Source organism: Mycena indigotica (genome assembly GCF_014461135.1).
Source record: "Mycena indigotica strain 171206Taipei chromosome Unknown Mind.scaff0004, whole genome shotgun sequence".
In the NCBI taxonomy this organism is placed as follows: domain Eukaryota; kingdom Fungi; phylum Basidiomycota; class Agaricomycetes; order Agaricales; family Mycenaceae; genus Mycena; species Mycena indigotica.
The window spans coordinates 2,527,567-2,549,985 of record NW_023503003.1 but is presented as its reverse complement, the minus strand read 5'-3'; the positions used below and the strand labels follow the sequence as shown (position 1 = coordinate 2,549,985).

The following is a 22,419-nucleotide window of genomic DNA, read 5'->3' as shown; positions in this document are numbered from 1 at the left end:
TGGATTTGCCTGAAATAATTAACCCTTGTTGTCATTCCCTTTTCAACTGTCTGTGTCCGTTGACGATCCTGTTTCGTCTCCGCTGTCATCTGCGACGACCACCAACGCATCAGAGAAAGGAGCTTGTAGAGACCAAGAAGCCTACCAAGCATATAATCGTTAACCACTTGTCGTGGCGGAGATGGTTGTTTGGCTGGGAGAATGTCACGCCGTCCGTTTTTGATTGGACTACCGTTGGCACTGAGAGCGGAATAGGAAGAGGAAGCTCCGGGACTGTCAGGTGGTGGTGAAGAAAAACCCCGAGAGGATGGTGTCTGCGAGCCAGCCACGAGGGAAGCGATTGAAGAGTCGCGGAGCTTTGAAGGCACTTTCGATGGAGAGGTCAATGCCTGAATACGTTGTTCAGAGCGAGTGAGGAGGGAACCGAGGAGTGAACCTACATTGCTCAGTGCCGGTGAGCCTAAGACCTTGTCAACACAGCAAGAATCGAGGAAAATGACACGAACCAGTAACACTGCTATTCTTCTGTTTCTTGTTTGGGGTCGATTGTGTTGAATCCTGCTATCGTGAGCATATCAGATAATGTTGCCTTAATAACAACCAACCCGTTTCCGCTTGAGGTTGAAGTCTCCATCTGCTGAGGACATTCAGTGAAACTATAGAGCGTGAATAGTCTGAAAGTTCCGACCGAGAGGTTTCGTTTTGGATTTGCCTTTGCTTTTCCCATCGTCGGAAACATCATCTTCAGGAGATGTTGAGCGACCTCCCGCATCGGAAGATGGCCTAGGACTCGTAAGAGACAAGACTGATACCAGACGATTGGCACCAACTTGGATTTCATCGTGCTCCCTCTCGCGGCGGCTCTACGAGTTGTGCCGAGACCGAGGCAGGAGCTGAGGTGGGAAGCATAGCGACTTGACGCGACCTGTACTCGGTTTGGAACATAGCTGACTGGGTTGAGATCGCACGAACTTGGCGGGAACAGACAAGACATTCGAGGTATGTATTCCCATCTTTGGTGGGAGTGCTGGTGCCTGTGCTTGCTGAACCATTTGGCAGAGGCGTCGATGGACGCGAAGGTAGCGCTTGTGTAGTTGAAGGCGGGGGCACGTGGACTGGTGGCAATCGTCAAGTGGGTCCCTTGGTTGGTAATCAAGGACGGCACCTGCACTACACCTAGGCAAAACATGAGTCTGCCAAGCAGCGATACGCGTAGACTTACTTTGTGTTGCACACTGGACATGTAGAAAGGCTCCGGGAGACTTCTTGGTGAGACTGGAGGGCAATATCTAGGAATTCAGTCAACCCGGAGTGCAGACAGTTGGAAAGCTGCAGTTTCAACCCATCACGAGATCCTCCAACATGATATTGAAGAGGCGGCTTGCCTAGGAAGACTTGAGTGAGAATACAAGGTAGAGAAAGACTATTTAACCAAGGAGGACAGTGCATCCTCTTTCTGCGACTTGGGCATGACGGGTCGGACGGAAGCTTAGTTCGGTGATCGGGCTTAAAACGTCCATCAATGCATGATGATTACTAAGAATTCCGCACATAAAAATTTGTCTAGCTAACTAACTACTAAGGTTTAGAACCGCTGGGACATCCTAGATACTGCGAACACTCCGATGATAGCGACGGCGAGGGTAACGATACTGGCAGGCAATAACAGGTCCTTTGGAATTCCCATGATGTCGTCTGGGATTTGTTGATTTGGAACTGCTTTGCTTTCCAGGAGAGTATTCTGGACTGTCTCCGCTTCGACGACAGGCGGTGGAGTCTCTGGTTCAATAACAGTCTCCTTTTCGCCGGCTCCCCATCCTTTTCCGCCATGAATTACTAGAACAACGCGATCAGCCCCAGAGTTCCTGGCAATCTTGACTGCGTCAATGACATCGTGGTCAGCAGTGATGAAAACGCTGTCTCCATCTGCGTCGGTATAAGAGAGATGGAAGTCGATGGGGTCAGGAATAACAGTAGGATCCGAAGTTGATTTGAAGTCGGTGAAAAAGGGGTCAGTCGCAAGCTTGCCAGCAACAATTTCGCGTAAATGCTCGACATTGTCATGGCGGGCTTGGAAACGATGTGTACGTCCACTGGGAGTCCGAAATTTGAAGACATAAGTCCCATCATCGATGGGTGGGAATCCTGTGATTGAGGGAGCACCAGTCGGATGACGGCCACCTACAGCCGAGGGTTCATCGTCGACAACTGAAGCAGAGTCGTTGGGGTGAACCTCTGAGTGAGGAGATTGAGGGGGGTGCAGGTGTTGTAATGAAGCGATTGAATGAATTTCTGGAGTCGCACGAGAGCCAGAAAGGTACGAGTCGTTATCATCGTGGCCAATAGAATCGAAGAATCGTCCCCACATTGGACCGCCTTCTCCTTCACCACTGGAAGTAGCGTCTCCCGAAGTCATGGCGTTCATCTAAGGAGATTAGCCGGGTACGAGAAGAAGAGGACAACGTACCTGTTCCAAGGTGGCATATGTAAGCGTTAAAACATCAATAATAGCAAGCAAATGGCCATCATCTTCGACGACGGGGAGATTGAGGTAATGCCCATCTGCAAGGCAAGTGAGCCTTTGTCATTTGAAAGAACAAGCAACATACTATGCATTTTCTTGAGTGCGTCGTGAATGGTCATGGAAGGCGGCGCGGTGTCAGGATGGGGAGTCATAACTCGCACAACACTGCATCTTCCAGCATCGAGACCAGCAGCAATAACGCGAAGAACCACGTCTTTGCTGGTAAAAATTCCCGCAATCTTTTCTGTCGGTGGACCACCATTGGGGGCGGTCAGGTTCTCCATAACACAAACCGCAGTAGTGCGTCGCTCTTTCATCAAACGTGCCGCTTCCCTTACTGTCGTCTTGGGCCCGACGGTTGCCGGATGGGAACGAACATCCATGACAGTAGTAAGGTCTGGAAGAGCAGTCTTTTCGCGCAAACGTTCAGCCCAAGCAAGCATGGCTGTCGCTTGGGGATTGCCTCCAGCGGCGCCAAGCTCAGATTGGACCCCGGCCATGGCCGCAAATAATTGCTCGGACGCAGCCGAACTCCTCTCCACTTTGGCCAACGCTTCATGGAAGACCTTCGTGATATCCAACAAGCCGACAACATTCCCTTCTTCGTTGCACACAGGCTATCATTTATGGTAAGAGCAATCAAGTCAAAGGCCGAAGAAAAAATCTCCGCACCAGATGCCTAAAGTGTTTCGACACCATCAATTGGAGCGCTTCTGTTGCGCTTGTCGAGTCCCGGGTGACCATTGGGTTTCTGGTCATGATTTGGTGTACTTGTGTAGTATGTGGATCCAGTCCTTCAGCACTGACCTGGCAAGAAATTATTCCAACATTTTGGCAGGACTACAAAACACACCCGATAAGCCATGTCCTTGGCAGTGAAAATTCCACTCAGTCCCTCCTCGTCGTCGACCACCAAGACACAGTCAGTGCGTTTGGCAGCACATAGCTGACTGGCTTCTGACACGGTAATGTTTTCCGGCACCGTAAGGGCTGGGCTAGGCCTAAGGGCTGCCACCGTTCCTTTTGCAGCCGTAATTCTGCCCCGTTTGCCGCTCCGCATGCTGTTTGTTGTCGAAATCGTCCGTTTTCGGGAGAGCTCAGACTCAATTTTTTTGCGGATGGCCTGGGAAGAGAAATATAAGAAGGGGCATGTGACATTAGAGTGAAGGGCTTGCTTCGTCTCTCTTGGATTGCTTCTTGCGCGTTTCCGAGACTGGGGACGGAAAAGACAGAGAGTTGGAGAGAGTAGACATTGAACGAGAGGGTTGCTGATCAGGAACGGGAGAAAATGCACGTGGCGGGGGATGCGATACAGGTAAGGGTATACGAGACATACAACCACGGTCCGGCAAGCGAACGAGGTTGAGGTGGTGGTCCTAACAAACGAAAATCACAGTGTGTGACATGATGCTTTCATTCAAGTGTTACATTAGGGCTGCTATCGAACCGAGAGACTGCGATTGGGTAAAGTTTACAGTGTTTTACGCCTGCTACCGCGCTGTTTTCCGTTTCTTTGGGTATAGAGGTAATAACCGCCTCCTACGAGCACGATTGCCAGCAAATTTGCTTTATCGGGCATTAGTGATGTGATGAATGTCCAGGGAAGCAACACCCACCCGCTATTAATCCATATACTCCTTGTAATAACCCAAGAACGAAGGCTACAAGGCTCGCGCCGAGTTGAAGAACCGTCGAGAGAAGGTCTTTGGCGAGAATAACGCCGGCTTGGAAGAACGCGAGAATTGAGTTGAGTAACGAGAATAAGATGTTTGTTAGCGCGCTGAGTAGGTCTGAAACCGCGGATGCGATGGTGGGGGCCATGGTTATGTTATGAGAAGAGTCCATCGATTCAACGACAATTATATAGGACAGAATACGACTCCACAGTGCTGGCGTCATACCAAGCATCATTGTCTATCCCATTCGAAGCACGTCAATGAGGTTTACACCAGTCCTGTCTTGACCAAAATAATTCATCATCGTCGTGGTGCAGGCTCTCCAGCAGGTGCTAATGTCGTCCCAACCCAGCGGCCAATCAACATCTGAGCTTGATCCCAAACCTGCGCAACAACTGGAGGGTTTCCTGGTTTGCGAATAAGACTGTCAATTTTTTTGGTCGTGACCGCGATTGCATCACGCGTGAAGGCGGATTGGTAGTAGCGTTGGCGAAGGAAGTGGACAAACACGATAGGCGCCAGAAGAGAGTTTTGCAGGATGAATGTGCCAAATACTACGCGCGCGCAAATAACAATTTCGGTGTAAGCCACAATTTTCATGGCAGAATCGTAGTTCGCTGGTGACGTGTCAGACGAAAACCTGATGCGTCCGAAAGTACGACTGACTTTTGACCCAAACTTGTAGTCGTTTGGCCAATGGATGGGGCGTCGGAGGGCCACCAGCAGTTGCAGGCGGGCCTGGCGGAAGGAATTGTGGCATCAAAGTCGTTCGAGTAAAAGTCAAGGCATGGAATAGCGAGAATATGGCGTAAGGAAGAAGAGCGACTGTCCTCATTGGTATTAGAGCACAAGCAGAACGGCAAACGCACTAGTAATCGGTCGAGACATCCACCAGAAGAAGGCGAGGGCAAAATATTGAACATTCTACAGTGAGTTGAGTGGAGTTGCGACTGATGATGTCAAGTCAACACCGACCTCATCGAGCAGGGCTCTCTTGATAAAGGCGGGGTTGGGCTGAGGTGTCTGGAGAGTATATCAGTGGATAGGCCATGCCCTTAAAAGCAATCACATACTCCCAGCGACTTTCTGCAAAAACGCGATGGTTAGCAGCAAGACATGAGGCAGAGAGGGTAAGCGCACTGGCAGACAATCGCATAGCTGACAAGGGCCCCCGCAAAGCTCGCTGAGGAGAATATTAGGCCTATTCGGGATCACAAATAGGATGCGTGCCTTTATACCACACCGCTGAGACACTTCTCCACAACAACGACGGTAGAAAATAGCGGAGGGAGGCCACCAGGAGGAGGAAATGACCAGAGGCCCATAGATAATGCTTATACGGTTATTTGAGAAGAGAAAAAGACTTGAGAATGAGTCTACTCACCTGCGTAGTCGCCATGAATATCGAGAGTCAAGTACAACTTGAAGTTCGGACGTGTCCGTGACGCGTCACACAAGCATCACTGACATGCAAAACATTCAGCACCATCTCGTCGCGACAACAATTCTTTGCGCTACTTCATTCGCCATAGGCTACTATGCTAACCGCAGAACGAATATCTTCTCTCCCGTCACAGAGAGCGACGAATCTGAGCCTGATGATCAAGACCTTGCAGCAATAACTGCAGGACTTATTGAACCGTGCAAACTTGTAAATGCCTTTGAGAATCTGGTGCCGTTCTCATAAACACCATAAAGGTCCTAGTGGTAAGACATGACCTGAAGATGTCGCCGGCGACGATATTTGCCCAGTAAGTCGCGTCAAATTGCGTTCTGCTGCTGATTGCATTGAATAACACAGATGCGGGTGAGCTCATCAACAACTTTGAACCCAGAAAATCTCAACTTAAATGCTTAGGACGGCAACACTTTCTTGTTATCGTACTCTTGTTCAAAAGAACCCTGCGGTATGTCTACGCACAAGTTTTGCATACGGAAGATTCACATTGTCGTAGCTCATTCGACATTGGGAACGAACAGGGTATGAGCGATGATGCTGTCTCATCATCTTTATGCTCAGTTCTATCCTCTCAGTCAAGCAAAAATCGCCCTCAAAGCCACGTCCGAGAAACAATTGATGGAATTGGAGGCCAATGCCAAAGCCAAAAATCTCTGCGCTCGAGTGGTGAAAGATGGCGAAACAAGGACAATACTTGCAATCGGACCCGCGCCTGTTGAGTTGGTCAACGCGGTCACTGGGAAATTAAGGCTTCTGTAGTTTACGTAAGTAGTCGTCCTAAAATGGAAAAGCCGCCATCAGATGCCGCATCTCCACTGTGACGCATTTCTTTACATATGATGCCGCATCTCCCTTTAAAACGATTTGGAGCAGCTAGGAGCCCATGTAAACTTAATGGCTACTCTCACTCTCGCTCGCGCATATCAGTCGAGTTTCGACACCCACCCACACAGGACTCTAGCGTATGGCTTTGGCTTACCAAGTAGACATTCCTTATCACTGACCACTTTCCGCCACAGTTTAACTGGTGGTGCCCTCAATGCCTTGGGCGACATTGTCGCACAGTTGAATCACAACGTTAAGACGCGTAACACCCACGATAAACACGAAAACTGGGACCCAGTTCGAACCGCTCGGTTCTTCATCTTTGGGGCCTCGATATCACCCTTTCTTGGCCGTTGGAACGCATTCCTCGAGCGAAAGTTTCCTCTACGCGCAGCCGGAGCCAAGCTCAGCCTCAATGCACTCTCAAAACGCGTTGCCTGTGACCAAATCATTATGTATGTTGCTCCCTTGGCATAATAGACCTTCTGACTGAATGCGTTCTAGGGCTCCTATCGGCGTGCGCGACAACTAATTGAACGGCTCTGTTGGTTGCTTATAAGTTTCAGCTCGTCGCGTTTATAAGCACTATGGGCGTCCTCGAAGGCCGTAGTCGAGAGCAGATCACTCAGGTCTGTCTTCATAAGCAAGTTCTTGATTATCTAACAACTTTGTAGAAATTCAAAGACATGTTTGGTAAGCTAGATGGTGTTCCTCATGAGCCCAGCTGAATCGCGTCTCGAAAGTGCCAACTCTGCGGACAAATTGGACGGTATGGCCTGCCCTCCAAACCTTGAACTTCACATTGGTGCCTCTCCCACTGCGTGTCCCTTTCCAATCAACTTGTGGTGTGTTCTGGACTCTTTACTTGTCTACCGTCAATGCCAGGTACGTTGAGAGAACGAGTTGAGCTGCAGGCTGAACTCCTTTCCAGAGAAGAGAACAAACAAGACCGCGAGATCGCCATGCGCCGCACGCTTGGATAACTGAACTCGGACATCCGTCTGACTGATTTGTACAGTAGTCTGTAGGTAATGATAGAAAATGTACTTTACGTCCCGTACTTGTGAACGAAATAAGCTGGCGGTAATGTCGCAAGAACGTCAACTAATGGTCGTTCAACCACCACAACCTCCCCAGCACCAAGAAAATCAAGATGCAGAATAGGACGATAGTGAGTAACCATCTTCAGATAGTCATCCACAGGCTCCATTTTTGGACTCTTGTCATCATCTCGACGGCGTTTCCGTTGAGCGGAGCGAGCCGTTGTGTCACTGCGCTCAAGTCTGAGCTTGCACAACCAGGTAGATCCCCAAAGCAGCATAGATCGTGGCGTAGAAGACTGGGACTCCATCGCTGGGTCGAATGTGACACCCAAAATGTGGTCATGCGTCCGTGTTAAGCGTTTGGGCAGGTTATCGCAAATTTCTTTTCCCCAAGGAGGAAATTGGCGCGCTTCCACATCGAAGATTTGGATACTGTTATCGGGAAATGCCAAGACCAGAACGCTGGGCCGGCTTGGGTCGAAACAGATAGATTGTGCTGCTAGTGGAAACGAGGGCAAAACACAATGGTGCTTTCAAATCGTGTCAGCCAGGAGGAGATGTTGAGAGAAACAACAAGCACCTGAACAGAATCAAGATTGAACACGTGGGTCCGACCATGAACGTCTGACGACGCTAGCCATTGTCCGTCAAAACTTGTAGCCAGTCGCAGGATCGACGTCGCAATAGGGGTAAAATCATGCTCTTCTTCTTCTTCCTCAGGTTCAGGTTCCTCTTCATCAACTGATGAACGACCCACAACTACACGATTTTTCGTCAGGCTTGCCATCCGATGCTGATCAAACCGACGTAGAACCCGAGGTTGCTCAACTTTCCCCAGGTCCACAACGAGGATGAAGGCTCCCGTAGCGGTTGAGATGACTAATTTCGACGAATCTGCTGTGAAGTGGAAGGCAAAAGCACCACTCGACGTGCTCTTTGGCGGTAAATGAGCGCGTAGGATAGCAGAAAAATCGCGGACACGTCGAGGTGCAATGCAGCCATCAGACTGGGAAAAAAATCAGTCAAAAAATAGACAAGAAGGAAATATATTACATCGGAAACGAGTGAGAATAATTTTGACTCGTAGAGATCAGAGGTGGCCAGCCATTTGCCATCCGTTGAGATGGCGCTGGCAAGCAGATTAGTGTGGACATTCAAGTCCATAGTCAAGATTTTTTCCCACCCTGCAGCTTCATCTGAAGATGCTTTTCGGGGAATTCGCCATAGTTCCAAGCCGGAATCCCGCGTACAAGATATTAGTCGTGCCTCCCTGGCGACTTGAATCGAAGATGGCCCAGGAGTATAAGCTAGCCGCCGATGATATGAGTCCTCGAATGTGCAATGAACGCTGGTGGATATTGGGTTTACAATTTTTACGACAGTGCTCGTGGGAAGAGCTGCAGGGGTAACCACGACAGACATATCGAGACCGCCAGAAATCAGGAGTGGCGCAATGTCTACTGGAAAAAGACGCTTGTGTGAAGATGGGAGAGTCGAATATGGGGGCCACATAGCAAGTGCTCGAATGTCGTGCGAGTGTAAACGACGCGAGGAGGTCTGAATCCAACGTCGAGCTTTGCCCTTGTCCCCAGTTGAAGTGTTGATAAAGCAGAATTGCGTCAACTTTTGGTCAACACCAGCAGTGTAGACAGCGGTACCCGTCTATCAATGTGCATTAGAATACATGGGAGACAACAAAGAACAACAAACCGGGTCAATCGTTAGGCAGAGGACGTCAGCGCCATGCGCTTGGAAACTCTGCAGCTGCGTACATGTCCGAGAGTCCCAGAATTTGACCAATCCCATTGAGTCACCCGAGACAATTGTACCATCGCTTTAGCAACTTAGCGAAAAGAGGACAGGTCAACATAGAAATGGCCATACCCAAGGACGCCAACTGCCCAGACCAGCGTTCGCTCTCCGCGAATTTTGTCGGTACCCATGCGATCAATAGATCGACCACTCTTCACATCCCATTTTCGAAGACTGCTGTCTGATCCTCCCGTCACAAGCCAGGAATCTGTCCAGTATTCGTCGTCTTCATCTTCATCGCTTGACCCCTCTGCTGTAATGGTTTTATTTTGTTTCGGTATTGGTGGGCCCCAAGCTATGCTTAGGACGCGACACTTGACCCGATCGAAACGACGGTAATGAGATAAAGTGTCGTTGGCGATGGAAAGTAGTCGAACCGTGCCATCCTCACATCCAAGCGCTATAATATTTGACGCAGGATTGACAGAAATAGACCAGATAGAGCCCCCTTGCGAGCTAATTGTGCGCTTCTCAAATTAGAACCTCTAGAATGACTTGCGGTCGAAGAGAACAACTTACCCGCACACAACCACGGTCCATATCCCATTCTAACAGGTCGCTACCTCCACCCGAGGAAAATAAGCGAAGGTCCGAAGAAGAAGGGACCACCGTTGGGTCTATTAGATCAGGATAACGAATGGCGAAGACTAGCGAGTCGACTTTTGAGGGGTAGGGCCCAGAGAGTGTCTTGACTTGCATAAGAGGGAAAATAGAACGTTGGGCACAGCGTTACCGTTCGAACAGTCCACGATTGCGGAGATTGTTGGCCTCCTGCCCATTCGCAAAGGTCGATGTTTCCGTTAGCATGCCCAACAGCAAGTGTGCCGTATCGTTCAGGTTGTTTTCCTATAGAGGACGGCTTCTTAGGGAGTGGAAGAGGAGGAAATGCGATGGCCGTTATTGGTGAAGGAGTGAAGTCGACGAACCGGCAGCGATGCAACGCGAGCGGCGCGTCCATGCCAAAATTTTCAAGAGCGGTCAAGATCACGTGTCATAACGATTCTCTCCCTCCGTCTTTCTTCACCTAATCTTTTCCGTTAATTCCCGCGACTATGACTAGCCTGTTTGGTGGTGGAGGCAGCAGCTCTTCGGGTGGTCTTAATCAAGAGCGTCTCGAGATGGCTCTCACAGAGTGCGTAGCTACACTGAAGTTTTCACCTCTTATTCTAACCCTCCCTTAGAATGGACACAGTCACGGACCTGTTCAACCGAATGGTCGCGTCAGTCTTGTTTTGTTCGTTTCGCGACACTCTTGATTCTGACTCCATTGCAGCTCATGCCAGAGTAAATGCATTGCTCGGTATGGGGAAGCAGACCTTAGCAAAGGGGAGACTGTTTGCATCGACCGTTGTGTTTCCAAATATCACGAGGTTTACGGGAAGGTTGGCGACAAACTGAAGATTCGAGGAGAGGGAATGCAGCGCTAGAATTGCTTGTAGCTCGCTCGCTCTAAAATACACGGGCACAAATACTACTTGGTGACGCCAGGGAAGCAATCCGCCATCGTTTTGTTGTGTTTGTCGACTGCATGCTGTTCGAGTCTGGTGAAAGCGATAAGAGGAGGAGGGGAAATGAAAAGCACGAGGGACTAACGCAGGCGCTCGAGTCGTGATCAGCTTTGACTAAAGTGAGTGAAGGGATCTCCTATTGAAAGCAACATACGAATGTCTGTTTGCAGGTAGCGCAGATTATTGACTTGGCCGCCTCATTCACCTGAAGAAATCGCCGTCGTCAGACAAAATTATAGTTGCAACTCAATGATCGCACCTTTGCCTGAGACTTGCTGCCCTTGGCCGCATTCTTGTCTGCATTTCGCTCTCGTTTCTGTGCCGCCTTGGCACCCTACGCAGGATGAGGGGGATTGTTGTCGTCTGAATGGAAACGACGGACGTTGCCCATTGAGTGGTGGAGGTGAAAGAGTCCAAATGGGGTTGTCACGATTGATCGAGCAAGATTTATAAAATGCTGCGAATCGCGACTCGGACCTTGAACCGACGCTTCACGATGGCATCCACATTCGCCAATGTAGCAGAGGAGGTCAAGCTCGACATCCTCTCCGAAAATCACCTCGAAGACAACATTGCGAAGCGTAAGGAGATTACGAGAACCTTTATCTGTACGTGCAACCCTTGATTTTCAGTCATTTTTTTCTGCGCCTAACCTCATGTAGCGGACACCATAACTGGTCGGACAATCTTTTCTGGTGGAGCTACCAAGCCGACCTTACGACAGTTCCAACTCAGGAAATGTATCAATACGCGACGCTAGCTACACTTGGTGACGACGTCTACTTCGGTCTGAAAATCGTTCTTCGATTGGACATCGTTTCAACGATCCTTAGAGCCTTCAACAAGAGCACTTGAAAATCATGTTGCAAAAATCACTGGCAAAGAAGCTGCCTTATTCCTTCCGAGCGGGACTGCAAGCAATCAAGTAAAACCTACTCAAGCGCAAATCGTCAGGCTGACAACATGCAGATTGCACTGAGGTCACACCTCGCCCAACCGCCATACTCAATAATTTGTGACCATCGTGCCCATATTCACAAGTGGGTCCTAGTATGGTTTGGATTGGAAAATAACCAACTTTTCAGGTACGAGGCTGGCGGAGCCGCATTTCACTCTGGAGCAGCCGTGCTGCCGATAATTCCTGCGAATGGTAAGCAACGAATCAGGAGTCAGCTTGTTTTAAACGTGGGATAGAGCATCACCTAACCTTGAAGGACGTGCAGAGCAACATGATTCTAAGCACTGACATCCACTTGTGAGCTAGTCTTCATGTCATCGTTTCTTTTACTCTCATCTTTGAGCCTTCAGTGCCCCCACCGAAGTTGTTGCCTTAGAAAACACTCTCAACGGCACCATATTCCCACAAGATGAGATCATCAAAATCTCGGACTTTGTTCACTTGCAAGGCAAGAAAATGCACCTTGACGGTGCTCGAATCTGGCATGTGGCTGCAGAAACAGAAACTTCGATCAAGAAGCTCTGCGAGCCCTTCGACTCTGTCAGTCTGTGTTTTAGCAAGGGATTAGGTCGGAGTTTCAACTTTCACTTTCGTCTTTAAGCTCACCAACAGACCAGGTGCTCCCGTCGGCTCTTGTCTGGTCGGTTCCAGTGCTTTCATTTCGCGAGCCCGACATTTCCGGAAGCTCTTTGGTGGCGGAATGCGTCAAACTGGAATTCTTGCTGCCTGTGCCGCATATGCGTTGACATACAACTTCCCTCTTTTGCCCGCCGTTCACTCGCTCGCACGCAAGTTAGAAGCCGGGTTGGAGGAGATCGGAGCAGAAATAACTAGTCGAGCTGAAACCTGCATGGTTTGTTTTAGATTCATCTCGTATCGCCTGTTGAACCACTTTTAGATATTTTACGACCCTTCTTCGATTGGTGTGACCTACGATGAAATTGGCGAACGTGCAAGTCAGCTGCCTGAGCCACTAATCCTTGGAGGTTCGCGTGTTGTAGTGCATATCCAGACTTCCGAGGCCGCTGTCAATGATTTCCTCTCCGTCGTCCGCCAGCTTTCAGAGGAGAAAAAGAAATCAGGCTTTGTCAAACCTGATCCAACATCAGCAAATGGGAACATCTACAAGGATGTCTATGTCCGCCGTTTGCCCAAGTCAACCGATTAGATGTGACCCTTATTTGCAAATTGTTGTATCTAGACCATTCAAATCCAGTGTTTATTCCAAGCTAGTCAGAGTTAGAGTGTAGTTTGTTGCCAGAGAATTCGGTGGTGGCCGTCGCTGAAGCGACACTAGAAAAGCTCCCATAGTTCTCACTGTTTTGGGGGACTGAGGTTGAGCGGCCGCGGATTTGGAGAGAGGTGAAGGTTCAACATACGTGCGAGTTGAAGCAGTAATCTGTAGTAATGGGTGTTCTATGTTTACTAGTATTAATTGATTGAGACTTGTTGGGGATAGCTATATGCTGTTTGGCGAGACTGGTCAGACGGTGCCTTGAGCGCGTGGAGCAAAGAAGCATCTCAACATGTCGCGTCTGGTCTCGCCTCACGAGTTACTGTCACACTCAACCTCCGGGTCACACACTGCGCCTCTTTTAAGCCAAAAGATTTTCGCAAAATGTCATCAGGCCCGGCTACACTCTATCATGCGCGTCTCCTCTGCTCGGATCGAACTGAGAAAAGCCCACATCGAAATTGACGGCGTTAGCGTCGTTACCCAACCTGATCTGTTGCCGGTTCCACAAAATGCTCGCACTTGGAACACTCTGCATCTAGGAGGTAAGTTCAATCGCTTTTCTTACTGATTTAAAGTTCTACCTCGGCTACTCTTCTGGTCCTTCCTTTGTAACAAAGCCCTTCAAGTCAAGCTCTGACCACCATCCCTCTTTCTAGGCTATTGGATCGCTGAAGCCTTTGGTGAGTCCACACTGGTTCGCATTTCCACTTGAAAACTAAGAGCCATAGGCATTAGGTTATATTCCGCCTTCTGGTCACGATAGAGGGCTCACTTTTGAACAGTCAGTACCAGGTTGCCTCGACTGCACTCGCAGCCGGTCTGTCTCCAGGTGCTGCTATTGGGGCCGGTTCGTTAACCACAACTCTGGTTCGTTATTCTCACTGGCCACAGTCTTCTTCGGTCACTTCCTTGTCTGTACGCTTCTCAACTCTCCGACTTCCGTCTCGGAATCACGATTAACAGCGCTTGCGTGTGCAGCCAACGGATGGATAGGAACTCGACATGGAATCAATTTCCCTGTCCTGGCCAGGATCTCCTTTGGTGTATACGGGAACTTGGTCGCCATCATGTGTCGCGCAGTAGCGGGTTGGTGACTTTCACTATTGAAGGCCTCTATGAACTGTTTCTCCGAAAGCCATCGTGTGGTTCGGCACTCAGACATTTCAAGGTACCGACTTCATGCGGTTCTTCGTGACCACTCAAGATTGACGTCGATTAGGCGGTCAATGCGTTGAAGTGATGCTACGGGCCATCTTCCCGTCTTTCAAGCATTTCCCAAATCGACTACCTCCGTCCGCTCATGTCACTTCTTCCCAACTGCTGTCGTTTTTGTGCGGTCATTCATTCAATCGGTAGACACTGAGCTGACACTACTTCCAGCATTTTTTATCTGATACAACTTCCGCTTCTTTGGGTGCATATATCGCGTCTACGGCATCTCTTTATGCTCAAAGTAGTCTTGATGGTGATTTTTCTGCCACGATTTCTCTACATTTTTTAACAGCATCTCAGCCGATCTTTGGCTTTGCTCTATGTAATGCTCTTTTCTCCCTGTCGAATTACGTGCTTACATGATCCACCAGTCGGCTGGGCAGTGGGTCGAGCCCATGGATTTGGTCCCATCTTTTCTCAGCCGACTCAAGTGGCTGGAGCTCCGGCCGTCGTTGTCTTCTTCTCTGCAATGACATCAGCCATTGCCCCGAAAGCGACGCTTGCGCTGAACATATGCGTATGGGAGAATTAGTTCATCTCTCGACCCGCCTGACGGACTTCAGGACTTCACTCGATTCGCAAAATCTCCAACAGCTGTCATATGGACAAACATCCTCTCCCTTTCGATCCCGGTGACCCTCTGCGCGTATGGGCTGCCTTTGATGTTGATTATGATACCTATTTATTATTCTCACAGTATTCTCGGTGTCGTTGTAACCTCAGCAACCCAAGTCATCTACGGCGTTTCAACTTGGAACCCGTTGCAGGTTTGTGAGCTATGGGACAATCGCGCTGCGCAATTCTTTGCAGCATTCTGCTGGGGTCTAGCGGTTCTCGCCACAAATATCTCAGCCAAGTGGGTGCTTCTGTTGACCTATATGCGTTCATGTCTCTTTTCCGACGATGAATTCAGCTCCACCGCTGTCGGCAACGACCTCACTGTCTTATTTCCGCGTTTTGTCGATATTCGCCGCGGCCAGTACATTTGCGCGATCCTCGGGCTCGCTACTTGTCCTGTCCGTTTGTTACAACATTTTATCTGATTGGTGGGTGCTCAATGTTGGACAGTGGATCATCCAAAACTCTGCCACATCCTTCACGTATGCTCTTCCGTAGTTTCCGTCACTTTTTTTTACTCGACCTCTCACAGTGCTTTCCTGTGCGCCAATTTTATCTGCACCGTCGTTTGTCTTGATTTAGCACAGCGCTGGCTACTCCATCTTCCTTGGCCCGATATGTGGGATTCTTCTCGCTGACTTTGTGAGTTCAGGAGCGAATCACGTCTATACTTGACTGGCTTACGTGAATCACCAGTTCATCTATCGACGCAAACGAGTCGATATCCTGTCGCTCTACCAACGAGAAACGTCGCTCTACTGGTAAGACATCACTCTGTCCAAGCTGCTCGGGTTTCATTATGCTTGTCAAGGTACACATATGGGGTCAACCCGCGAGCCATCGTGGCATTCCTGCTCGCGCTGGTCCCAAATTTACCCGGCTTTGCGGCAAGGGTCAATCGAAACATCAAGGTTCCAGTCGGCGCCACCTATGTGTTGTACGTGTTCGTCTGCTGACCGAGTTCGTTCTATTCATACCTCTATAGTGCATTGGTTTGGCCTATCGGGGTGATTGTCGGGGCTGTCTGTTACCTAGCTTTCACTTGGGTGTGGCCGCCAATAAAACGACAAAGAGGTTATGATAGCCCACCGCAAAGCATCATGAGTCAAGACGATTTACCCAAGTAAAACACAATCACAATACATCTGATTCACTACGCATTGTACATCGGAAGCATGTTGTTCTGGAGGACATGGGCATCTGTTGGGTGTGTGGCGGTACCCCAGATACCGTTGAGACCGTTGAGCCCCGCATCAGCCCCATTCCAGTCAATGCCGAATGCATTCAGGTCGATATTCCACCCATAGTTGTCCATTTGGCCGTCATGAACGCCGTTGTTCTTAGCTTGATTGACAGACCCACCAGTCGGGTGGCGAGGGAACTCGTGTTCGTATTGGCCCTGGAGGGCGTTGATGATGCCGGTATATTCGGCAGATGGCTTCAAGCAGCCAACAACAGCTTCGGCACGAGTCAGGGCGGCATCTGCGAGATCCCAATGTAATGCCTGAGCTGCCTGGAGTGCCCGTTGAAGACGCGACAACATCATTAATGGCATTGTTCTTGAGCTCGCTTGGATTGTGACTGTGCTTCTTTGAGGGGTCAACGAGGCCGAGCCTTGCGCTGAAGTCGCAAGACTGAGGCGAATCAGGCTTGATGTGAGCGAAGAAAGTATGTGTCCAACATCTTCGAGCCAAGTGAATAAGGGCCTTGCTAGAATAAAACACATACAATTCAGCCAGAATCCATTGAAGGCCGGGCCGTCAAGGCTGCAAACATAGTCTACCGCCTCTGCATATATTTCCAGGGTAGCTGGATCTGGAGTGAACCTACTCAAGGTGAACGACATGATTGAGGAGCTTAGCTAGGACGTACGGGCTACCGAGTCCGATGCTAAGCTCGATGGAAATGCGTCTGAGCATGCATCGGAAACCCAGAAGACATGTCATGAGGGAGGCTGACTATTCGTTATAACCCGGGCAAGTCAAATGGAGTCACTCACCAACACCTGAGGCCATGGACCGAGACATTTCGTCGCGTCGTGCTTCCGTGATAAGCAGCTGAGTATCTTCTTCAAGCACCTTCACTATCGCCAAACGCTCCGACGGCGCCAAAAATGTTGAAGCGAGTGTAGAAACTTGTGCTTGAAGTTTCGAAGTCAGGATCGAAAGCCGGCACAGCATGATAAAGCTTTGGCCAGAGCGGCCTGAGTCGGAGCCAATGGAAATATGAGCGAGACTATCTGGTAGTGGAGTCGAATGATTGTCTGCTTGGATGTGGGACGGTCGCGAGTTCAGGAAAGAGATCCTGTTTCCGTATGAATATAGGTAATGCAAAGATGACAAATTTACCAAGCGTCATGGATCCGTAGAGCCCACCACAGACACACCCGTAGCTCCTTCTCCCAGACAGGAATCGCCCAGGTAGCTGGATTGATATGGAGACCCAGCAATTGCGCAGTCGCGATCGTCTGACAGCTTGTTTTCGGCGGGTGGTAGACAATACTGACAGTTACATACCTTGGCCAATAACATATAGTTAGCTTCAACATCAACAACAGGCCTAGCTGATAGTTCAAGCAAGGCGGTAGAAACAGAAGACAGCCGAGTAGGTTCTTGTTGTATCAGGTCTTCACTCGCTTGGAGGATAGACCTAATCGTGATTCTCGAGGAGCGATAAGGAGGGCAATGATTTAAAGCGGCTAGGCATAGTTTAGAGGCATACTCGATGGACCTCTCATCAGATGGAGGGTATACGAGGGGAAATGCGGCATTAGAAAAGTTCATGTAGATGTCGATCAATTCCGCTTCGTCTGGTGGGGGAGGGTCCAAGAGTGACGAGCAGAGTCTGAAGACACCAAGTTGTTTGGGACTGCCAGCGTGATGCTGAGGCCCAATCCTTCGTTTTTTGAAGATGATATATTGTGGCTTCGAGCGGTCATTAGAAATCTGGCGGATGTACGCGTCAGAGAGCGGCGCTTCGGCCTCTGGTCCGGCTTGCCGCGTTCCAAGTGGCAAGAGGTCATCTGCAAATGAGAATCGTTGGCTGTGTTCAGTACCTGTCCAAACGACATACCTGTGAGCAAAGTAGTAATGGCGTGGGGATCAAGAGATTTGCCAATCGAGAGGTCGAGCGATGCCGGCTCAGCATCACCAGTTCTCAGTCGTTTCTCTTTGGAGGCAGCATAGCTCAGGGCTTGAAGTGCAGCGGAGCTATCATCTGGACTTCTTGGCCGTTTCACCTTGGGATTTTCGAGAGGGAGGTTGGAAGGGCCTGGGAGGTTGGTTGGGGACGCGGGCGCCTTTGGCTTCTTTCTTTCGGGCGGTAGTTCTTCAAAGGTGCACTGTTTGTTCATTTGGCTAGATAGATAAGTCTTGGTACGATTGAAGAGCTATTTTGGCTCACAGGCATTCCAAACATGGCGGACCTGCTTGTGGAATCGCACAACGACTCTTGGCTCGTCGACATTGATCGCAAGGCCTAGCGCGTCGTGACCGAAATGGTCTGGAAAGTTGAATCCCTTCTGGAGCACGGCTAGGCGGCGTTGGGGCATCGTCCATGGCGGTTGGCCAGGGCGAAGAGATGAAGTCACGCGGTGTGACCGACTCTCATCATGCTCAAACGAGCCCGCGCGTCGTCTCCCTCACCAACCTCTGATATTCCTCTTGTGGTTGACGAAGATGTTCCCAGAAAGCGCGCTCGTATAGTTCCACCCTCTCTCAATGGTCAAGAGCGCTCCGCCACTCTACCCCATGACTCGGATGACGGAGAGGAAGACGATCCTAGAGAAACCACCAGCTCAGTCGAGCAATCTATCGTTAATACTCAGTACCAACAAGCCAATACTTTCCTTCACGAACTGCATACCCTCCATCGTCATCGCCTCATCTTTGCCTCACCAACACCACGCTATCCAGACAAGGGCATGTTGCCACAAGTGCAGTGTAAATCAGAGCTGGACCCAGAAAGTGTTCAAATCCAGCAGCGATACGAAGAATCCAACAAGTGAGTGCATTATGAAAGCAGTGGTTCAAGCGACTAACTTTCACTAAGACTCCTCGGCAATCTGTTCCTAAATCGACGACGCGAACGAGAGCCCTCATAACCCCTTCTACACCTCAATTCAGTATTACCTTTGCTCTGTTTGTATCTTACTCGTTCAGGCTGTATTTTCAACGCAAATCACTTGTAAACACACCCACATTCACACGCATAGAGAAAGTCGTAGGAGTCTTTCAAGTAGTATTTAGACTAAGTCAATAAAAGTTGAAGCTAATAGACTGAACTGGACTGGGATGTCACACAATTCACTCTCCAATGTACCACTCTGTTAGACGACAATTTTCGCGTTCGGCACCAAGTAAAGCTCGGAGGACTATCAAAGAGATCCGACGTGCCCTAAGAGAAGCCGAGCCGCCAGAAACACCCGAAGAACTTCAGCGTTATCTTTTCCGTCAAAGTGAAGCTGCCTTCGGTCCTCTTATTACCGAAGACCCAACGGCCTACGTGAACAAAGTTGCAGACGACGCATTCAGTTCGTTCCACAAACATCTCAATGTGTCTGTCTTTATATATCCCTCAGAGGCAGCATTAAAAGAATCCGGCAATGACCCCGCAATATTCAAGGAGTGGAGTATGTCGTTGGTAACAGCTTGCTAAAAAAGCTCACCGGCTACTTAGAGAACAATATTAAGGCCAGGCATGCAGTGTGAGTGACCCTCCTCTCGTTCATATATCGACTGAGCTGTTACAGTCTCGCCGAAAGTAAATTCGTCGTCGTCTCGTCGACTTCGCTCACATCTTCAGACTCCTTCATGAAAAAGCCATAGCTTCATTCCAGGCTCTGCGTTACATCGACAGGGCGTCGAAGCGTCGCGCTGAGCTCCTCATTCAACAAGTCTGACAATGACTTTCCATCTCGCGAATAGACCCATGAATCCGTTTGTTCGACATAATCGTATCGTTTAGGTCCGCTGGTACAACAGGTGTTGAAGTGTGAATATACCTAGCTAGTCACGTACCTGAATGGAGAAGAAAGCCAGATCTGCTTGTTCGGTGGTTGCTTGTTGATAACATACGTGCCATGATCAGCGAGTTGGAGGGTGAGGACGCCACTCTTGTTTGGTTGAGTGTCAGCTGAACAACGAGAGAGAACGCACATGGTACTCAACCTCATAGCCAGCAATTGCTATTGAGTCCACTAGTTCTTCTAGTGAATGCAGAAGACCATCCATAGTTTGGTCTGACAGAGCATGGTAGCGTTCGATTGGTAGAGTGCTGTTGAGAATCTCAAAAAGGACAATAGCAAACAAGGACGACAAGAAGGACCTTGAGGCTAATTGTGTGGGTGGAGTGGCCAAGTTCCGATGTCGAGGGTAAGCACTAGGTGGAAGTCGAAAACGAACGCGACAGAGTCGGGCAGATGCGAGTCGGAAAGAAAGCATGGCGTTACTTTAATAATACATATTACTTTGAATGCTCTCCGCTCTTCTCAACCCACTCCAACCAAGACCCAGTGTAATTGAGGACACTGCAGAAAGGTATATTGAGGACGTAGAATATGGGCGAAGTCAACACGCACTTGGTATACCCATTCCGCTTCGCAATATCGCTGGCACTAGTACTTCGTTTGCCGCTCCTGCAGTAAAACGTAACCTCCTGCTCTTTCCCAGGCTTTTCAAAACCATGTCGAGCCTTGAATTCGCCGGGTTGAAGATGCAGCGAGTTGGCAAGGACGGACAAGGGCAGATTGACTGCAGAGGGTATCATGCCTTGAATGACCTCCTCTGGCTCGCGAACATCGATGAGATACGAATCTGGGCTGGGAGACTTGATTTTGGGGAGCAACTCGTTGTACATTATTATCGGGGCGTCCCAGTCGCGCTGCAAGTCGTCTGACAACACTTGAGCAGCTTTCTTGGCTGCCGCATGTTTATCTACGTCAGAGACCGACGATTCATAACGTCGAGGAATATTATAGCATGGTCGGAGAATTTGAGGGCGTATGGCGCGTGCACTGCGAAAGACGGCAATTCTGAACATCGTTCGGTGTGAACAGATGGCGAGCTCTTGCGAGATGTAACTGACAAATGTAACATCACGTGATGGCGTGAGATGTTTCAACTCGACTATTAACGCCTCACTTCAAGTAGCGACGCAATGGTTGCTAGTTGAAGATTGCATACCTTTTATTACTTACTTGGAGTCTGGCCCACTGTCTGGGAACTGTTTCAAGAATGATCTGATGGCATCAAGAGCTTTCAGAAAAAAACTCTTTGCCAACCAAAAAATTCTTTCGGTCAAATCGCTATATAAGTCGGGAACCCTACATGCACCACCCCAGTCGTCGGTCTTCTTTCGTCAACGATGCTCGCTTCTGTCGTCTTCGCTTCCCTCATCGTTGCTGCGAACGCTCATTTCCAGCTGCAATTTCCCGCACCTCGCGGTCCCTTTGTAGAAGATGATGAACCAAAGTTCTGTGACGGCCACGATGACCCTGCCAGTCGGCGCACCTTTTTCCCTCTTTCTGGTGGTGTTATCAGCTTGAACTCTGAACATGCGAAATGGGTCGGTGCGTACGCGTTGTCGTTAGAGCAAAGACATGGGTTGATTATGGTGCAGCGGTCGTTTCGATTACCTCCAAATCGGACCCAACTCAGTTCAGTGATTTCGCACCGGTAACGGGCGTTCTTCAGGTCTGTGTGCTCTGCCGTGAGTCGCCTTCGACTTATTTGTTTGGAACATGTAGGCATCGGGCGAAGGCCTTTTCTGTTTGCCTTTCGATCTCTCTAAGACGAACGCTACTGGGCTTGCCGATGGACAGAATGCTACCCTCCAGGTGAGTATTGACGTCCTTTTCAGCTAATCATGAACTAATAATGATGTTAGATACAATTCAACGGAGGCGACAGTGACCTCTTCCAATGTGCTGACATCACTCTTTCGAGCTCTGTGACTTCACCTCCTTGCTCTAATGGTACTGGCGTTGCATCTGCCTCCTTGAGTCCTGCCCCCAGTGCAACCCGTTCCGCCTCTGGCTCTGGCTCCTCTGGTGCTCCCGGTGGATCGTCAGCAAGGACCTCGCCTTCTTCCAGTCCTTCGCCGTCCAATCCCCCGTCCGCTGGCGAGCGAGTTAAAGCTAGCATTGTTGCTGTAGTCGTTGGTCTCCTTGGGATAGCTGCTGCTGTCGCCTAAAATTAGGCTAAAATATAATCCATTATCGATTATTGCCTTAATTGGATAGAGGGTGTATGTTGTGTTGTGTTTGGTAAATGATTGTCAGTGATGATCTCCTCTATGTCATTTCCCATTTGTCGTGTCGCCGGTTCCGCTCGGTCTGCTGATCGGTGTTTCGTTCGGCGTAACAGCTTCGCTGTCGATGCTGTCGCAGGACGACAATGAAGAGGTCGGGTTTGCATGTTCATTTCTCCTGTGCTGTGTTGAGGGTTTATAGGCGGAAAGAGAGGGTGATATTGCGACAGCACTCTTTTCACATGATATAATAAAACTAGCGATTTAGGGCTTCGATCATCCTGTCAATAGGGTTTTCT

General features: G+C 49.5%; 14 protein-coding genes across 14 annotated transcripts; 8 read left to right on the top strand and 6 right to left on the bottom strand.

Annotated features, from left to right (window-relative positions):
* Positions 1-42: 42 nt before the first annotated feature.
* On the bottom strand, positions 43-3,858 carry MIND_00464500 (uncharacterized protein; the record flags this gene model as incomplete). Its single annotated transcript, XM_037361455.1, has 13 exons — positions 43-389; positions 437-460; positions 507-558; positions 606-637; positions 689-783; positions 831-1,176; positions 1,223-1,289; positions 1,613-2,425; positions 2,468-2,562; positions 2,610-3,141; positions 3,197-3,331; positions 3,378-3,647; positions 3,700-3,858. The coding sequence occupies 13 exons, from the start codon at positions 3,856-3,858 to the stop codon at positions 277-279; spliced, it is 2,733 nt and encodes a 910-aa protein (XP_037221747.1). The 3' UTR covers positions 43-276.
* A 642-nt stretch (positions 3,859-4,500) lies between these two features.
* On the bottom strand, positions 4,501-5,599 carry MIND_00464400 (uncharacterized protein; the record flags this gene model as incomplete). Its single annotated transcript, XM_037361454.1, has 8 exons — positions 4,501-4,817; positions 4,867-5,025; positions 5,070-5,124; positions 5,176-5,223; positions 5,274-5,286; positions 5,341-5,383; positions 5,416-5,533; positions 5,585-5,599. The coding sequence occupies 8 exons, from the start codon at positions 5,597-5,599 to the stop codon at positions 4,501-4,503; spliced, it is 768 nt and encodes a 255-aa protein (XP_037221746.1).
* Positions 5,600-6,050: 451 nt separating this feature from the next.
* On the top strand, positions 6,051-6,418 carry MIND_00464300 (Peptidyl-tRNA hydrolase II; the record flags this gene model as incomplete). The annotated part of the gene is made up of 3 exons (XM_037361453.1): positions 6,051-6,107; positions 6,156-6,181; positions 6,235-6,418. The coding sequence occupies 3 exons, from the start codon at positions 6,051-6,053 to the stop codon at positions 6,416-6,418; spliced, it is 267 nt and encodes an 88-aa protein (XP_037221745.1).
* A 77-nt stretch (positions 6,419-6,495) lies between these two features.
* Positions 6,496-7,467, top strand: MIND_00464200 (uncharacterized protein; the record flags this gene model as incomplete). The annotated part of the gene is made up of 7 exons (XM_037361452.1): positions 6,496-6,641; positions 6,679-6,939; positions 6,989-7,001; positions 7,051-7,113; positions 7,159-7,177; positions 7,228-7,369; positions 7,416-7,467. 7 exons carry the CDS (start codon positions 6,496-6,498, stop codon positions 7,465-7,467), a joined length of 696 nt encoding a protein of 231 aa, XP_037221744.1.
* Positions 7,468-7,532: 65 nt separating this feature from the next.
* On the bottom strand, positions 7,533-10,297 carry MIND_00464100 (WD-REPEATS-REGION domain-containing protein; the record flags this gene model as incomplete). The annotated part of the gene is made up of 7 exons (XM_037361451.1): positions 7,533-8,057; positions 8,108-8,533; positions 8,581-9,189; positions 9,238-9,361; positions 9,412-9,806; positions 9,859-10,026; positions 10,073-10,297. The coding sequence occupies 7 exons, from the start codon at positions 10,295-10,297 to the stop codon at positions 7,533-7,535; spliced, it is 2,472 nt and encodes an 823-aa protein (XP_037221743.1).
* A 94-nt stretch (positions 10,298-10,391) lies between these two features.
* Positions 10,392-10,766, top strand: MIND_00464000 (zf-Tim10-DDP domain-containing protein; the record flags this gene model as incomplete). Its single annotated transcript, XM_037361450.1, has 3 exons — positions 10,392-10,471; positions 10,521-10,559; positions 10,613-10,766. 3 exons carry the CDS (start codon positions 10,392-10,394, stop codon positions 10,764-10,766), a joined length of 273 nt encoding a protein of 90 aa, XP_037221742.1.
* A 44-nt stretch (positions 10,767-10,810) lies between these two features.
* MIND_00463900 (Duf1909-domain-containing protein) lies at positions 10,811-11,358 on the bottom strand (the record flags this gene model as incomplete). Its single annotated transcript, XM_037361449.1, has 5 exons — positions 11,230-11,358; positions 11,107-11,181; positions 11,002-11,052; positions 10,933-10,955; positions 10,811-10,880 (listed from the first exon to the last, which is right to left on the bottom strand). Exons 1-5 carry the CDS (start codon positions 11,236-11,238, stop codon positions 10,811-10,813), a joined length of 228 nt encoding a protein of 75 aa, XP_037221741.1. The 5' UTR covers positions 11,239-11,358.
* On the top strand, positions 11,302-12,973 carry MIND_00463800 (Beta-elim-lyase domain-containing protein; the record flags this gene model as incomplete). Its single annotated transcript, XM_037361448.1, has 10 exons — positions 11,302-11,455; positions 11,510-11,524; positions 11,572-11,634; positions 11,681-11,772; positions 11,817-11,887; positions 11,933-11,997; positions 12,042-12,102; positions 12,156-12,373; positions 12,423-12,658; positions 12,704-12,973. The coding sequence occupies 10 exons, from the start codon at positions 11,302-11,304 to the stop codon at positions 12,971-12,973; spliced, it is 1,245 nt and encodes a 414-aa protein (XP_037221740.1).
* Positions 12,974-13,331: 358 nt separating this feature from the next.
* MIND_00463700 (NCS1 nucleoside transporter family) lies at positions 13,332-15,999 on the top strand (the record flags this gene model as incomplete). Its single annotated transcript, XM_037361447.1, has 18 exons — positions 13,332-13,584; positions 13,699-13,722; positions 13,771-13,777; positions 13,825-13,889; positions 13,934-14,128; positions 14,178-14,210; positions 14,262-14,373; positions 14,423-14,507; positions 14,555-14,576; positions 14,626-14,771; positions 14,818-14,900; positions 14,952-15,270; positions 15,323-15,354; positions 15,405-15,413; positions 15,460-15,514; positions 15,569-15,633; positions 15,684-15,809; positions 15,858-15,999. 18 exons carry the CDS (start codon positions 13,332-13,334, stop codon positions 15,997-15,999), a joined length of 1,773 nt encoding a protein of 590 aa, XP_037221739.1.
* A 26-nt stretch (positions 16,000-16,025) lies between these two features.
* On the bottom strand, positions 16,026-18,447 carry MIND_00463600 (Zn(2)-C6 fungal-type domain-containing protein; the record flags this gene model as incomplete). Its single annotated transcript, XM_037361446.1, has 8 exons — positions 18,275-18,447; positions 17,945-18,228; positions 17,389-17,894; positions 17,221-17,339; positions 16,872-17,176; positions 16,745-16,826; positions 16,601-16,698; positions 16,026-16,555 (listed from the first exon to the last, which is right to left on the bottom strand). Exons 1-8 carry the CDS (start codon positions 18,427-18,429, stop codon positions 16,026-16,028), a joined length of 2,079 nt encoding a protein of 692 aa, XP_037221738.1. The 5' UTR covers positions 18,430-18,447.
* A 35-nt stretch (positions 18,448-18,482) lies between these two features.
* MIND_00463500 (uncharacterized protein) lies at positions 18,483-18,974 on the top strand (the record flags this gene model as incomplete). Its single annotated transcript, XM_037361445.1, has 2 exons — positions 18,483-18,874; positions 18,923-18,974. 2 exons carry the CDS (start codon positions 18,483-18,485, stop codon positions 18,972-18,974), a joined length of 444 nt encoding a protein of 147 aa, XP_037221737.1.
* Positions 18,975-19,186: 212 nt separating this feature from the next.
* MIND_00463400 (uncharacterized protein) lies at positions 19,187-19,698 on the top strand (the record flags this gene model as incomplete). Its single annotated transcript, XM_037361444.1, has 4 exons — positions 19,187-19,403; positions 19,452-19,502; positions 19,550-19,577; positions 19,623-19,698. 4 exons carry the CDS (start codon positions 19,187-19,189, stop codon positions 19,696-19,698), a joined length of 372 nt encoding a protein of 123 aa, XP_037221736.1.
* A 2-nt stretch (positions 19,699-19,700) lies between these two features.
* MIND_00463300 (Frataxin, mitochondrial) lies at positions 19,701-20,911 on the bottom strand (the record flags this gene model as incomplete). Its single annotated transcript, XM_037361443.1, has 6 exons — positions 19,701-19,842; positions 19,891-19,985; positions 20,029-20,146; positions 20,198-20,320; positions 20,370-20,399; positions 20,451-20,911. The coding sequence occupies 6 exons, from the start codon at positions 20,909-20,911 to the stop codon at positions 19,701-19,703; spliced, it is 969 nt and encodes a 322-aa protein (XP_037221735.1).
* A 324-nt stretch (positions 20,912-21,235) lies between these two features.
* On the top strand, positions 21,236-22,063 carry MIND_00463200 (uncharacterized protein; the record flags this gene model as incomplete). Its single annotated transcript, XM_037361442.1, has 4 exons — positions 21,236-21,440; positions 21,491-21,564; positions 21,618-21,707; positions 21,758-22,063. 4 exons carry the CDS (start codon positions 21,236-21,238, stop codon positions 22,061-22,063), a joined length of 675 nt encoding a protein of 224 aa, XP_037221734.1.
* Between the last annotated feature and the right edge of the window lie 356 nt (positions 22,064-22,419).